Here is a 12,518-nt window from a genome sequence, read left to right on the forward strand (position 1 = left end):
CATGTGTAAAGAAGGTTGGTGAAAGGCAGAGATCTAATGTGGGCTTATACAAATCAAAACAAATCGCAACGTTGAAAATAGAACAACATAACAAGCAGGAAAAATGTACAGTTCTACAAATACTTATCAGTCCTTCAGTGAAGTTCCGTTCTAGGAAGGGCAACAGAACCTATAAGGAAGCACAGTCTGAAAAGACATCATTTTGTTGTTGAAAGTCCCTCGGGAATAAGAGAGTCCATAAAAATACCAGGAGGAAGTCTATCCAAGTTTCTTTCAAGATTCAGTTGTAGAGAGCCTTCTAGGTAAAGAATCCGCCCATTCAGGTGCTTTGGCATTCAATTGTCGGGATTGTTGGGGTATGTTATTAGAGTCACTCTCGTAAGTAGTGGTTAAGTTCCAGGATTTGAGCAAAGCCAAGCCTTGGGTAACATTATGGATGCTGAATGTTTGGTTGTCTTTAAATACCAGCAACTTAATTGGGTAGCCCCATCGGTATCGAATGTTCTTTTTTCTCAGTATGGCGGTAACATCTGTGTATGTTCTTCTTTGTTGGAGAGTTCTGGCCGAGAGGTCTGGGAAAATTTGTAGATTGCGAAACTTCTTTGGCAATGAGGGTTTTTGAAAGTGTGCTCTCTGGACCCTTTCTTTATAGGTAAAATAATGTAGACGGACTATAACATCCCGTGGTTGATCTTCAGACAGGCCTTTAGGTCTTAGCGAGCGATGAGCCCTGTCAATTAAATTTTCAGATTCAGACGACACTGGGGCAAGTTGTTGGAAAAGGTCCTTAAAGAAGATTTGGAGGTCGTTGGAAGATACCGACTCCCGGCACCCCCCGGATCCCGAGGTTGTTGCGCCGGGATTTGTCCTCGAGATCTGCAATTTTGTCTTCAACAGAGTCCATGTATTCCGATAGATGTTGAGTATATGTTAGACAATTGGATTGTTCTGTAGCTAAATCTTCACAGCGCCTCTCAAGCGTATCAATGCGTTCATTGGTAGAGGAAATTTCTCTCTTGAGCTCTGCTGTGGAGGCAGAAAGTTTAGCAGCAAACGATGAGTGATGATCATCTAACATATTTTTTAAGGAATCCAGTATGAAAGTAGGTGTCACTGTTTCACCAGGGCCTTGTTGTATGCTCTCCAAGGCAGAAAGAGAAAATTCGGCTGAGTCAGAGCCAGGGGAGTCAGGGTCCAACATAGCATGGGGATCAGATGGAGGAGGACTAAAATGATCCATCATTGTCTTTTTAGGGGGATATTGCGGTTTATGTTTCCTCCTTTGTGACTGCGACATACTTATGTAGATATTGTTAAGCGTGAGTCCCAGAATGTGTTGTTTGTCCCGAATGTGTATGGCTATGTATGGGTTCCCTACCCGAAAGAAAGCTCTCCAAAAGTTGAGAAGTCAAACTACTCTGTAGGATGTAAAACACTGGTTAGATGGCGGGCTTCTTGCAGCCTTATAGTAAGGTTTTATTCCATGTTGAAGAAGATAAGGCTAGCCCTGAATTACAAACCAGGTATAAGCAATAGCTGGGCTGAGAACTGTAGTTGTAGGTGTGTATTGAGAGGGTCAGTAAATAAAATGTTTCCAAAGTTATGTAATTTGCCTTCTAATACCACTGCATGCACCTTCTTCTAGTAAGTTAAATGTTAAGCTTCTCCCCCTATATCCAAACCATGTGAAGACCAGGACAGGGAGTGTTAATAATTAGAGTTAAGGTGGTAGCTTTGTTTAAGGTGTTAAGAAGAAACCGGAGTGCGGCCCTTATGTAGTTTTTGTTGCTTGATGTTTATTTATTCTATTTTCCTTTTTTTTTTTATTTGTTCCATTTATCCTCACTCTTGCACTGAAGGTCTGAGGTATTTAAGTAAGAGGAGAAAAATACACAGAGTTGGGTTGTATATGATTGTCCCAACTTGCCGTTCAAGAGCTGCACATAAAGGAGTTAAGGCCCTTCGTGTAGGAACAGAGGTCTCAAATACCCCCTTGTATCTTAGCTGGTACAATGAGTGAGTTCAGTATTGGATTGACACCCTGCACCCAAATTAAACTCCGGTGTATAGATGGTCTTGGCCCACACTGCCGGGTATGACTGCGCTAAGGAGCTTAGTGAAACTGTGCTGACTCAGGCTGGAGCCCCAGTACTATGAGCTGTTATATGGATACTGTGCCGCAGTACTTACAGTTAGAGGCTAATTAGGGCTTCTCCATTTTATAGGCTCACAAAAGGACCTCCCGGCATGATGCAGGTAAGTCAGCGATCCAAAAGAGAGGTAAGTTTAGAGCAGTTGATCTGTGTGTTCCTCTTTGCAGACTCCGCGTGGCTCACAACAGAAACCAAGATGGCGCCGCTCTCGGGTAAATTGCGGTCCCGGAGTAGTGAACAGTCTCGCCTGCAGGTAAGTTTATCGATCAGTTCAGGGGAGTACTTGAGGCTGCAGCTCAGTGAGGGAGACAAGCTCCGGTGCCTTCAGTATTTGTTAGAGTAGGTTAATCCCCCTAGAGCCTCCGGTGAAAGGGCTTGTATGTTGGAGAGTCCACATCTGCTGCTCCGCAGTCTTATATCTAATATTTTTAGATGTGTGTAAAGCGTACAGTTAGATGTGTGTAAAGCGTACAGTTACACACATATAAAACCCGGTGTAAAGTGCAGTAACAACTGTAACACACATATAAAACCTGTGTAAAGCGTACAGTAACACACATATAAAACCCCTGTGTAAAGCGTACAGTTACACACATATAAAACCCCTGTGTAAAGCGTAGTTACACACATATAAAACCCCTGTGTAAAGCGTACAGTAACACACATATAAAACCCCTGTGTAAAGCGTACAGTTACACACATATAAAACCACGGTGTAAAGTGCAGAAACAACTGTAACACACATATAAAACCTGTGTAAAGCGTACAGTTACACACATATAAAACCCGGTGTAAAGTGCAGTAACAACTGTAACACACATATAAAACCTGTGTAAAGCGTACAGTAACACAAATATAAAACCCCTGTGTAAAGCGTACAGTTACACACATATAAAACCCCTGTGTAAAGCGTAGTTACACACATATAAAACCCCTGTGTAAAGCGTACAGTAACACACATATAAAACCCCTGTGTAAAGCGTACAGTAAACACACATATAAAAACCCTGTGTAAAATGTACAGTTTTACTTATTTCCTAAAATAATGATGTAAGACACAAGCATAAGTAATACAGTAGTTTAATATAACCTTAGATCGCAAACACCCATATCAACTTTGATATTTTCCATAACAACACAACTGTCATTGCCTTATCATCTCACTAGCATTGTGGTTTACAATATTAAACTTCCTTTCTGCACAAATTGTTAAGAGCTTGCATGTAAAAACGAACTCCGATGCAAGCATCAGAATAAAGAGGAAGTGGCTGAGTTATAAGGAAGGGGGTGGGGTACTTTTTTTTCATATCTATGCGTGTTATGAAAATATTTTCCATACACATTACCAGAGGCTAAAATCTCTAAAATTCTAATCTGAAGGTAAAAAAGGGCCAATAGTGTGAAGGCTATAAGGTTTGGTAGGCAGACACAGTTTGGATTTTTTTTTAGTCACCCAATGAGAAGGCATCAGGTAGTTGGTTTCTAAAAGGGAGTTAAGTTGTGCTTAGTAGCAACAGATCACCTTAATTAAACAGACTTTCTAGCTGTGAGAATCTCCTTTATAATGAGCACATATACTGGGTTGCTGTGACATCCTTACTGTAAAACCCTAAGCAGCATTGTTTAAAAGTAAAAGTTTGCACGGCTGACAGGGTTTCTCTGCTATGGCTCTGTGACAGCAGGAGGGGGCTGGGCTCTAATCGTCAGTGCAGAGGCGGATCCAGGAGAAGAGCTCACCTTTTGCTACTAGAAACACAAGGTGCTGCTGCCATAGAAGAATCACACAGTTCCCCTCTGCCTGTGAAGTGAGACTATCACGGGGGGAACAGACACAGACAGATTTCTCCTGCTATTGCATGACAAGGTGCTGAACCTCCACTGTCTCTGCTACTCCTCCAAATACTGGCGCAGAGACACAGTGGAGGCATCAGGGTTCTCCTAGAATCAGCTCCTCGAGTGGATATTTAAGGCGTCCACAGCTCGGGTGTGAGGAGGAACCCACCATGGACAGTGCGCACGCCAAGACCGTGTCCGAGGTGCTGCGCCACTTCGAGGTGAATGAGAGCTGTGGGCTTAGTGCCGAACAGGTCAGGAGAAACCGAGAAAAGTATGGACCAAACGGTGAGTGCAATGTTATACTCTTCAGGGGATGCAGTGAGCCTCACTCATTCATACACGTTACTTAATATGTGTCAAACCTTGTCAGGTGTACTTTTACTTATTTCCTATTTGGCTGCCTGGGGGAGCTAAAACATTGTAGCCTTCTGTGGCAGCCAAGGGGGTTAATTATCATATGGGAATTTAAAGTATTATGATTTGTCTTCAGTGTAAATTTCACTCAATCTGACATGAATACCATTCGTTCAGGGCTGACAGGTCACTCATCTACAAAAGTGCAGGTAGAATTGACTTGTGACAGTGCTGTGGTGTCTGGTCCTGTCACTTGTGATATCTCTATATATGAAAACTGTCAGCTGTCATGTTTGCATATATTAGACTGCAGTTCATGTTTTAAACTGACAAAACTTTACTTCTGTGTTAGACGTTTTGTGCATTTTGTGCCAAAAACATCATGCTGACCTTTGGGTAGAATTATTTCCCACAGCCTAATATAGCTACGAATTCTTTAAAATGTCCTGTGCACTCTACAAACTGCTACAAAGAAACAGAGTAGTATTTTTTTAACAGAAATTATGACACCAACAAGATTAGTGTAGGAACATTTCAAGCATGCATGCACAGTTTGGTGAGATTAGCTGGTCTTTTGCTGCCCCTGATTAAAACGTTCAGATATTTGCTGATAGTACTGATCACATTTGTGTAGAGAGGTTAAAACATATAAAATACATTATTTAGTTGAGGGAGCAGTGGACCTAATGTAACATACCATCTTGAATCATTTTAAATTCCACTTATTCCTATTTTCTCCCATTGGCATTGCATTGCTATCTAACCTTGGCAGAAACATATATGAAAATTTAACCAATTTGCATTTTTTTGGGGTTCTGACACCATTGTGAAAGGTAAATGCTACAATAAAGACTGGGGTGTTAAGTACTCCCTAAGTAAACCCTGGGAACTGAGTCTCAGATACATCAATCGAAAACTATGAGCAATGATTGTGGCATCTAAACTTAAAATACTAGATTACTGGTTCATAATCCTTGTGCTGTAATGCCTGACAGTTCAACTGTAGAAAGAATAGTGGTTGGATATCTTACAAATTGTGCTGGGCTGTTCCTATGAAGTATGAATGACTGTATCCTTGTTATAAGCATGAAGTCATGAAATGTGTTTCTATATGTAGAAAATGTGTTTCTATTTGTAGATTCATGTTTGTTCTCCATTTTCATTCAAAAGTGGGTACATACTTTTTTTTTAATAGTGCTTATTTCTGTTTTGAATTGTAAATGTTGCATAAATACACAAAAAATGCCTTTCTGGAAAATGTAATTTTCAATCTGCGTGAGTAGTTACTAGTATTAGGCATCTATATACTGTCCTTAAAGGGGCATTGTACTAAATATTGTTCTCTGGTCTGTTTTAATATAGAACATTTCAAATATAATGTATTTAATGGATCTGAATTAAACAAGTTTTTTTCTGTGAAAATCAGCCAGTGAGCAATAGTCTCAGGAAATAGTCAGGCATTTCCTGTTAGCTTAATTTTAAATTTAAACAGGATTTGCTACAAATTTATTTTTCTATGAATAAAAAAAAGATAAGATTAACCTGTTAAAACGATTGCTCTTTCATTTCCATCATATATTTTTGAGTACCTTGTCCCTATAAAGACTGCATTTTACACTCCAGTGGTAATTAATCATGTTAGTAACATGCCATATTTTAAAGTCTGAAGATTCTCAGTGTTGTTCTCATCTATATGAGAATGGCAGACATGTCATTCACCCCCCCAGACACCCCAGTTACTGACATCTTTTATGTCTGGTTGATAAATGTCAATAAACCTAAAGAAAACTTGTGTGTGTTTTTAAATTCAGTTGTCGGCTTCTTCTTGCACCATGGTTCATTTGTAATGCCTCAGTTTTGCAATTTTCCCTCTGAACATATATATTTTTTTTTACACATTCACAGCTGCGGCCTCTAAATTTTGGACTAAAAACTTTAACTTTTTGCCTTCGAGAGAGGTCAGATAGGTGATTGCCTGCACAATGTTGCAAAGCAGTCTAACAAGCAAGGAGTTAAACTGAAAATGACACCCATACACTTCTGACTTTAGAATCACATACCATTATACCCTCATATTGGGAGAGGTCATTCTGTTAAAGTTGTGTATAGCTTTTCTCATGAATTTGGAAGATTTTAATCTCTATCCAAAAGAATAAGCAAGTGACCTTTCTGAACAATGGTGAGACATTCATACAACAGTTCACAAGTTCTTAACATCTGCACTGGGACTTAGAACTAAGCCCCCACACTACTTTGACTGGCTTTAAATTAAATGAATAAATAAATCCTGTTCTTGGGGCCCCAGGTTGCTGCCATCCACAAATGTCTCTATCGTTGATGTATCGCGATAAATAAAAATCAGTGTGCTGATTAAAGGGACAGTAAGGTCAAAATTAAACTTTCATGATTCAGATAGAGCATGGAATTTTAAACAACTTTCCAATTTACTTCTGTTATCAAAGTGACTTTGTTCTTTTGGTATCTTTTATTGAAGAGTAAAACTAGGTAGGTTCATAAATGCTCAGGAGTGTGCACGTGTCTTTAGAACTCTATGGCAGGAGTGTTTTATAACATTATTTGTAGCTTAGTTTATACAATGTTGCAAAACACTGCTGCCATAGATTACTAAAGACACGTGCACACTCCTGAGCTCTTATGAGCCTACCTAGTATTACTCTTCAATAAATGATACCAAAAAACAAAGCAAATTTGATATCTGAAGTAAATTGGAAAGTTGTTTAAAATTCCATGCTCTGAGTCATAAAACTTAATTTTGATTTTACTGTCCTTTTTTAATATTTCCTTTTTCAATTTTTTTTTAGGAAAATCATTGTGAGTTGTCTATAAATACATGGCATAGAAACAGTGTCTGTCACATTTTCAGCCACATGGGTGTCTATAGGGTGGGGGACAAATTTCCCTCCCACAAAGTTTGCCTCTTCTATATAAATAGAAGCACCCATTTGAGTCACTTTTTTAATGTGAAGAGGACACCATTAAAGGGACACTGAACCCAATTTTTTTTCTTTCATGATTCAGATAGAGCATGCAACTTTCTAATTTACTCCTATTAACTTTTCTTTGTTCTCTTGCTATCTTTATTTGAAAAAGAAGGCATTTAAGCTAAGGAGCCAGACAATTTTGGGTTCAGAACTCTAGACAGCACTTGTTTATTGAAGGGTGAATTTATCCACCAATCATCAAGAACAACCCAGGTTGTTCACCAAAAATGGGCCAGCATCTAAACTTACATTCTTGCTTTTCAAATAAATATACCAAGAGAATAAATTTGATAATAGGAGTAAATTAGAAAGTTGCTTAACCCCTTAACGACCGAGGACGTATGGCATACGTCGTCAGTTAAACTGAGCACTGGAAGTGATCGAAATCGCTTCCAGCTTCTCTAACAGTATTGCAGGGATGCCTCGATGTCTAGGCATCCTGCAATACTGTTCCCGAGTGCCGGGACCGGATTGATCACTCCCCCACGAGTGATCACTTCCGGTTTTGCTCCACGTGGAGCCCGGCAGTGTAGCAGAGCATCGGAAGCGATCGGACACGCTTCCGATGCTCTGCTCGTGTGCTAAGTGCCTCGTGGGTCGAGGCACTTTTTAATAAAATATAATAATAATAAAAAATATATATTAATAATAAAATAAAAAGCCCTATATTGCCTCCCCCACCAGGCATCCAAGATGGCGATGCCCAGTTCATCATGGGGCCTCTGGGGGTGTCCCTAGCCTGCCTTATCATAGGGGCAAGCTAGGGTCACCCAATCTGAGCCTCCCACACCAAAAAAAAAAAAATCATAATAAAATATCCCATTTGTCTGATCAAGTATTTGTAAATATTGACTCTGATCAGTGTGGATCTCCCTCCCTCTCCTCACATGCGATTTTGTTGGGGAGAGAGAGAGAGACCTGTATTTAGCAGAGAGAGATTTATTTATTTTATTTGTTAAAAAATTTGAGAACCAAAGGCTCTTTTCAGAGCCATTAACCCCTAGCTTGCCAGTGATCACTATAAATCACTGGCAGTAGCATAGCGGCACTTTTTTTGCTGTCTGTGCATTTTTTTAGGGGTTAATTTTTTTGTTGTATTTTTTTTTAAAAACCCAAAGGCTCTTTTCAGAACCATTTAGCTAATTTAATTTCCAGAGTCATTAACCCCTAGCTTGCCAGTGATCGCTATAAATCACTGGCAGTAGCATAGCTGTACTTTTTTGCTGTCTGTGCATTTTTTTAGGGGTTAATTTTGTTGTTGTAATTTTTTAAAAATCCAAAGGCTCTTTTCAGAACCATTTAGTTAAATTAATGTATTTTTCTGAGCCATTAACCCATAGCTTGCCAGTGATCGCTATAAATCACTGGCAGTAGCATAGCTTTACTTTTTTGCTGTCTGTGCATTTTTATAGGGGTTAATTTTTTTTGTTGTAATTTTTTAAAAACCCAAAGGCTCTTTTCAGAGCCATTTAGTTAATTTAAATGTAATTTTTTTTTTTTAGTACATTTTTTTTCTGTGACAGATACAAAAATGTCACAGAAAATATATAGTGCTGAGGAGGTGTATGCCATCCTTGCGTCAGAGTCAGATGCCTCTATGTCTGACTCAGACCCCAATTTTGACCCTGCCATATGCTCAGATACATCACTAGATGCAGTCTCAACTGATAGTGATGTATCTGTGGCTGCTAGCCCCCCTGCCAGAAGGAGGCGTGTTGCTGCCATTGCTGCTGAAGAGTGGGTAATGCCTCATCTCCAGAGGCCAGATATCCCACCCTTCACAGCAAATGCTGGCATAAATAAAGATGTGGCAGGTTTTAGCCCCCAACAGTTTCTGGAAGTGTTTCTGGGCGGTGATGTATTGGGGAACATTGTCGCCCAAACTAATTTATATGCCCATCAGTTCCGTGCTGCAAAGCCTGGAACATATTTGGCAAAGCAGCAATGGGCCCTCATCAATGTGCCAGAATTCAAAAAATTCTGGGCATTGACTATGCTGATGGGCATCATAAATAAACCCTCCATTCGCTCATACTGGAGCAGTAGCCCCATCTGCTCTACCCCCATTTTTTCCCAGACTATGTCAAGGAAGAGGTATGAAATGATTTTGCATTTCATGCACTTCAGCGACAACAGCCTGTGCCCACCTAGGGAGCATCCCTAATTTGACAGGCTGTATAAAATCCGCCCCCTGATAACCCACTTTTCTGCCAGGTTTGCAGAGGCTTATACACCTGGAAGGAATATATGTGTTGATTAATCCCTAATGAAGTATAAGGGAAGGCTGGGATTCAAGCAGTATATTCCTTCCAATCGCTCCAGATATGGGGTAAAGGTGTATAAGCTCTGTGAGAGCGAGACTGGGTATACTCAGGCCTTCCGGGTGTATGAGGGAAAGGATAGCCACCTTGACCCTCTAGGTTGCCCAGAACATATGGGAGCCACTGGCAAGATTGTCTGGGACCTGATATTACCCCTAATGAACAAAGGGTATCACTTGTACTTGGACAATTTTTATACAAGTGTCCTTTTGTTCAAGCTACTATATTGCTTTGATACAGTAGCTTGCAGTACAATTAAAAAGAACCGCACAGGTTTCCCAGGACAAATTGTACGCACCCGGCTACGAAGGGGGGAGACCTCAGCTCTGCGCCAAGAGCAGCTTTTGGCACTTAAGTACAGCGACAAGAAGGATGTATACCTTCTTACCCCCATCCACACAGAGAGGACAGTGGCGGTTTCTGTACGTGGCAGAGCTGAGATCATAAGGAAGCCTGTGTGCATCAAGTCTTATAACCGGCATATGGGTGGGGTTGATCTGGTAGATCAGCTGCTGCAGCCCTACCTAATTATGCGGAAGACAAGGGCCTGGTACAAAAAGGTTGCAATTTACCTAATGCAGATTGCAACCCACAACGCTTTTTTGTTGTTCAAAAAAGCAAACCCCAGAGTTAAAAAGACTTTTTTACAGTTTCAGCTCCAGATCATTTCGGGGATTTTGTACCATGATGCAGCTGCTCCCCAGGCGGTGATGGGAGAGAGCAGAGTTGGGGCTACCCATTTTATTTTTAACCCCCCCCCCTACTGCCGCAAAGCAGAAACCTAAAAAAAAATGTGTCTGTACCAAGAGGGGGAAGAGAAGGGACACCATATATCACTGTCCTGATTGCCCTGGACAGCCTGCACTCTGCGTTGGGGACTGCTTCAAGCAGTACCATACAATGGTCAATTTTTTAAAAAATAAATACATTTGCTGATTTGCTGTTTTTTTGTTTTTTTTTTGGTTAGGTCTACTGTTAGATGTTTTTTTGTTGTTGTTGTTTTTTTACTTTTACTGTGCCAGATTTTTACATTTCACTACTTCATTTTTTTTCTAAAATTGGGCCTGTTGTGTTTTTTTTTTTAACCAAAACCCCTGTCAAACCTATGTATGGGGGACATAGGTGTTCTCAGGGTGCCTTGCAGAAAACAACCTGAAGTATGTTTTTGTAATAACTTTCAACAGTCTCTCCTAAATCATAGTCAAAAAGCAATGTGTCTGTAAAAATGAAAATTGAAAAATTACCACCATACACTTTTTTTCCCCAATTTTTTGGGCTAAAACGGTTGCTTCAAAGGCATCAAAGCACACCATATACAATACCTTGGGGTGTCAACATTTCAAAAATATACACTTTCATGGCAATAAATAAAAGTGGGGTATGCGATAGGCCCCAAACTAAAGATAGGCCTATCAGAAGAAATACTTCTTTTAAAAAATATATACATTTGAAGGGTTATTCAGGGATTCCTGACAGATATTGGTGTTACAATGTAACTATCGCTAATTTTGGAAAAAAATGGTTTTGAAATAGCAAAGTGCTACTTGTACTTATTGCCCTATAACTTGCAAAAAAGCAAAGAACATGTAAACCTTGGGTATTTCTAAACTCAAGACAAAATTTAGAAACTATTTAGCATTGGTATTTTATGGTGGTTGTAGATGTGTAAGAGATTTTGAGGGTCAAAGTTAGAAAGTGCGTTTTTTTTTTCCATTTTTTCCTCATATTTTATAAAAAAATTATAGTAAATTATAAGATATGATGAAAATAATGGTATCTTTAGAAAGTCCATTTAATGGCAAGAAAAATGGTATATAATGTGTGGGTACAGTAAATGAGTAAGAGGTAAATTACAGTTAAACACAAACATTGCAGAAATGCAAAAATAGCCTTGGTCCCAGATGGTCAACAAATTGAAAAGTGGTCTAGTCACTAAGGGGCTAAAATTGCATGCTCTATCTGAATTACAAAATAAAATTTTTGGGTTCAGTGTCCCTTTAAAATGATGTGCAGTCTGCATGTACAACAGACAACTTTCTGTTGCCACGGATACAACTGTGTTTGAGACTTTTTATTTATTTGTTTATTAAAAGGATGTTCTGTAGACACTCATGTTAAGGTATATAAACATTTGCATGCCTATTGTATGAAGATTTAAAATGATGCAAAGTGAAAAAAATATATATCCTTTTCCAGGCTTTATCTTTCAATATTTTTGTGATGTATCACGTTCTCCAACATTGTACAGCAGAATGTGACAAATCCCAGGAGTCACAACTTCTATATTAAAGGGATATGAAACCCAATTTTTACTTTCATGATTCAGATAGAGCATACAATTTTAAACAACTTTTCTAATTTACTCCTATTATACATTTTGCTGCATTACCATTGTTAGCCTGTTCTATGGCGATTTACCACCTGGGTGCAGCTTCTTTTAGCCCAGTAATGCTTTTCACAGAGTAGAACTTTCCTGTAGTATATCAGTCTGATCCCGCCTATTACAGTCAGTCCAGCGCTGAAATACCAGGCAATTCCTCTCTGAACAAGGAACACAGCAACCCCAGACAATTGTATCGGCCTTCATTGGGCCTCGTCAGTGAGGTGTAGCAGGATTCCTCTAAGCAGACTGAGGAAGGAGTCCACGTCTGGTTGCCCCATTTTTTCCCATAGGGAGACTAAATGCATACAGAGAGAAGTGCACTTACAGGAACGAACAACTGGCTCTGTATCGGGCAGCAGTGGTGCCGATCGTTGGTGGGTGGGAGGGTGGTCGGCCCATCGCTGGAGGGGGTCAGGAGATGGGCGGGACCGCTACGGAAAAAAACCCCACACAGAGCGGCAGAAAGGGG

The 12,518-nt window shown here is 39.9% G+C and overlaps 1 protein-coding gene across 1 annotated transcript in view; it reads left to right on the plus strand.

Moving 5' to 3' along the window:
* Window positions 1–3,626: 3,626 nt before the first annotated feature.
* The window catches only part of ATP2A3 (ATPase sarcoplasmic/endoplasmic reticulum Ca2+ transporting 3), a 521,243-nt gene continuing 512,351 nt past the window's right edge, over window positions 3,627–12,518 (plus strand). The window contains exon 1 of the mRNA XM_053707504.1: window positions 3,627–4,274. Within this exon, the coding sequence (XP_053563479.1) occupies window positions 4,157–4,274 (118 nt within the window). The 5' untranslated portion in view covers window positions 3,627–4,156. The remainder of the gene's footprint in view (window positions 4,275–12,518) is intronic.

Source organism: Bombina bombina, chromosome 3 (genome assembly GCF_027579735.1).
Source record: "Bombina bombina isolate aBomBom1 chromosome 3, aBomBom1.pri, whole genome shotgun sequence".
In the NCBI taxonomy this organism is placed as follows: Eukaryota; Metazoa; Chordata; class Amphibia; order Anura; family Bombinatoridae; genus Bombina; species Bombina bombina.